Source organism: Myotis davidii, unplaced genomic scaffold (genome assembly GCF_000327345.1).
Source record: "Myotis davidii unplaced genomic scaffold, ASM32734v1 scaffold18, whole genome shotgun sequence".
In the NCBI taxonomy this organism is placed as follows: domain Eukaryota; kingdom Metazoa; phylum Chordata; class Mammalia; order Chiroptera; family Vespertilionidae; genus Myotis; species Myotis davidii.
This window is the reverse complement of record NW_006292696.1, coordinates 14,490,740-14,494,484: the sequence shown is the minus strand read 5'-3', so window position 1 is coordinate 14,494,484 and position 3,745 is coordinate 14,490,740. Positions and strand designations below refer to the sequence as shown.

The 3,745-nt window shown below is 44.2% G+C and overlaps 1 protein-coding gene across 1 annotated transcript in view; it reads right to left on the bottom strand.

Annotated features, from left to right (window-relative positions):
• Positions 1 to 38: 38 nt before the first annotated feature.
• LOC102764369 (protein KIBRA) overlaps positions 39 to 3,745 on the bottom strand; it is a 69,115-nt gene continuing 65,408 nt past the window's right edge. Inside the window, exons 4-5 of the mRNA XM_006766333.2 lie at positions 1,513 to 1,589; positions 39 to 141 (exon numbers count right to left, since the gene is read on the bottom strand). Of these exons, the coding sequence (XP_006766396.1) occupies positions 58 to 141; positions 1,513 to 1,589 (161 nt within the window). The 3' untranslated portion in view covers positions 39 to 57. The remainder of the gene's footprint in view (positions 142 to 1,512; positions 1,590 to 3,745) is intronic.

The window sequence follows — 3,745 nt, the reverse complement described above, 5'->3', positions numbered from 1 at the left end:
GGGGAAGAGAAGGGGGCAGGAGGGGAGCATGTGGGGAGCCCGAGAGGGCAGGTGGACTCACTTCTGCAGGGTCTGGAAGCCATGCTCTTTGAACTGCAGCTCCTGCTGGAGGTGAACCATCTCCCTCTTCAGCTTGTTGACCTGGATGATGGAAGACCACACACGGGGCTAGGTCAGAGGCCATGTGGAGCTGCAAGCTGCTTCTCCCTGAGGGGAGCCCAGAGGCCCCCCTTCCCTACCTGCCACCCCTATATAATGACTCAGGTCAAAAACCCTTGGGTCACCGTGGTCACAATACCCCAGTGCTGCCTTGGTCTCTGCAGCTGCCCATTCAGTCGGCATCCCAGCCTGGTTGCCCTGCGGGTCATCCACAGCCAGCCCTCGCTCCAGGGAAATAGCAAGTGGACAGGAGCTGGCTGATGGGACAGGGCCTGGCCTTCCCCCTGCCCGGCTGGGTAACCTGTCTCAAGCACCGCGCCTCTCTGAGCCTCCCTTTCCTGTTCTGGTGGATGATGGCAATTTCCAGAGCCGAGAGTTACTGAAAGCAGGTCCTGGGCATGGGAGTGCTGTGCATGGATGCAAAAAGAAATGCAATAACTTCAGGGCGAGACTTGGCCCGGGAGCCAGATCCGGCCAGTTTCAAATACAATTTACATTCAATATTATTTTGTATTAGTTTCAGGTGTGCAGCATAGTGGATCATATACCTACAAATTGTTCTCCCTGATAGACCACCTGATACCATACATGGTTATTTTGCAGTGTTATTAAGTTTTAAAAAATTAGTTGCTAATAATTAAATATTGAGAAATTTCACATACCAAGCCTAGATATAGAGTTCTCTGAAAATACTAGAAGATCTGCCAACACCGAGCCCACATTCCTGCATGGCCACGGTAGGCTAGAGCTGAAATTCAACTACCCTGGTAGAAAGGGCTCACCTCTCTTTTTATGTTTTCTTACAGGCTCTGAGTTTGTAGAACCTATCTGAAACTGAATTAAACCAGTGTTCAAAATACTGGCTTTACCTAAAGCACCATGCAGGGCCTCAGTCTCCTCATCAGTAAAAGGTACCACGAAGTAGTTAAATAGGATCACGTAGGGCTAGCAGTAGCTAAGATAGCGCACTACACCACGAACTCTGGAGTACACCCGCATCCCTGTGGCCCTGAGCAAGATAATGTCCCCCCTACGCCTCTGCTTGGTCATCTTTAAATGCAGATCTTGACAGGAGCTACTGCACGGGGCTGTCATGAGGACATGGGGAATTACACATGAAGCTCTCAGCACGCGCCTTGCATACAGGGAGTGCTAGCGACAGGGTGGCTGCTGTTACCACTACCGTTACTATGACGACAACCTACTGCTGCTACTACTGTTACTATTCAGGGCCTGTGAGTCAGCACTGGCTGCCCCTGCCTGGTCGGAGCATCCACTCTGTCTCACAGGTGGGCTAGTAATCTAAGGGTGCCTCCGTGACCCCCAACAACAGCACAGACCAAGAGGCCCTACCCGGGATTTTGCAGTGGCAATTTCAGCTTTCAGGATCTCAGGGTCATACTTAGAGCTGGATGACGAACCGGAGATCACTGCAATGAAAAAGAAGAAAAAAAAAAAGGTTCTGTAGAAGAAACACACTTTGAAAAAATTGGCTTATTTGGCCATCTAGATAAACCCAGAAAGGAATGAGTATTTGTGAATAACGTAAATGTCCAACCATGTGGGGTATGTTAAATAAATATGGTACATGCATGAAATGGGGACTATACAATGTATGTGATTTAAAATGATGGAGCAGAGACAATAGTGCGGTAGGCCAGGGGGGTGGGGCATGGGGGTTGATCAAAAGGAGGACCCCGCCACCACCACCAGCAGCAGCAGCCCTGGGAACTTGTGAAAAATGCAAATCCTAAGAAGCCAGAAACACCAGTCAAAAAGAATATATGCACTCCTATGTTCATAGCAGCTAAGATCTGGAAACAGCCCAAGTGCCCATGAGTAGATGAATGGATTAAAAAGCTGTGTTACATTTACACAATACGATACTATACAGTTGTAAAAAAGAAGGATCTCTGACCCTTTGAGACAGCATGGAGAAATCTGGAGAGTATCATGCTAAGCGAAATAAGCCAGTCAGAGAAAGACAAGTATCACATGATCTCACTTACATGCGGAATCTAATGAACAAAATAAACAGTTGAACAAAAAAGATCCAGAGACATTGAAGTTTGCAACAGATTGATGTATTTCAGATGGAAGGGAGTTGTGAGAACAGATTAACCAATGAACTATATGCATACATGTGTAGCCCATGGACAGACAATAGTGTGGAGAAAGCCTGGGAAGGGGGTGGAAATGGGTGGGGGGGGGGGGGGGGGGCGGACATCTGTAATCATTCAACAATAAAGATAAATTTAAATAAATAAATAAAATGATGGAGCAGAAGGATACAGAACAAGGAAAAATGTCTAAAATGTACTGTTACGTAAAAACAATAGTTTATAAAAAACTATAAAAAAATAACAAATTAGGAAAAAATACACAGTAAACAAATACACACATGCTACATCTAGAAAGACCAGAAAGAAATACACCAAAAAGTAACTAAGCACGCAATTATAAAAGAGGCTGTCAGCTTCCCCTTTGTGTTTGTGTCCCCTCACTAACCCTCCAACAAAAAGGATTTTATATTTCAACAGGACCTTAGAGACCAGCTTTCAAGTCTCCAAAGTAGGTTTACAGTTGTTCCTATGAAAAATAATGTAATCATTAATAAATAATAATAATACAAGAGCCCTGGCCACTGTGGCTCAGTTGGTTGAGCCTAGTCCCACTGGTTTGATTCCCGGAGCTCACGGTTCCAGAAGGTCGCGGTTTGATTCCCGGTCAGGGCACATGCCCAGGTTGGGGGTTCAATCCCCAATAGGGTACGTGCAGGAGGCATCAAATAGATATTTCTCTCTTCCTCTCCCTTTCCTTTCTCTAAAATCAATAAAAACATATATTTTTAAAAAATAAGAAGCCCAGCTGCGTGGCTCAGTGGTTGAGCATCAACCTATGAACCTGGAGATCACAGTTCAATTCCAGTCGGGGCACATGCCCATGTTGCGGCTTGATTCCCAGTATGGGGTGTCAGGAGGCAGCTGATTGATGATTCTCTCTCATCATTGATGTTTCTATCTCCCTGTCCCTCTCCCTTCGTCTCTGAAATCAATAAAAAATGTACTTAATTTACAAACAAAACAAAAAATAAATATAATAAAAATAATAATACAAGAACTGTTTCATGTACTCACAAATATAAATCTACTTTTTTGCCCCATCCTGTATATGAACACAGTTTAATGGTCCAACACAGTGCAGGTTTTGCTATATATAAACACATATATATGTCTATAAATATATATATGCACTTCATAGAACCCTATCCCCATATCTCACTCCCTAAAAGAGAACCATTTAAACGTGTTTAGCCAGTTTCTTGTGTTTAACAATATGTGTGTTTTGCTGCTTCTAGATTTTTTCAGTGTTAGGCATTATTTTTAAACTTGTCTCTCTGGAGCAGTGGTTCTCAACCTTCTGGCCCTTTAAATACAGTTCCTCATGTTGTGACCCAACCATAAAATTATTTTCGTTGCTACTTCATAACTGTAATGTTGCTACTGTTATGAATCGTCATGTAAGTATCTGATATGCAGGATGGTCTTAGGCGACCCCTGTGAAAGGGTCGTTTGACCGCCAAAGG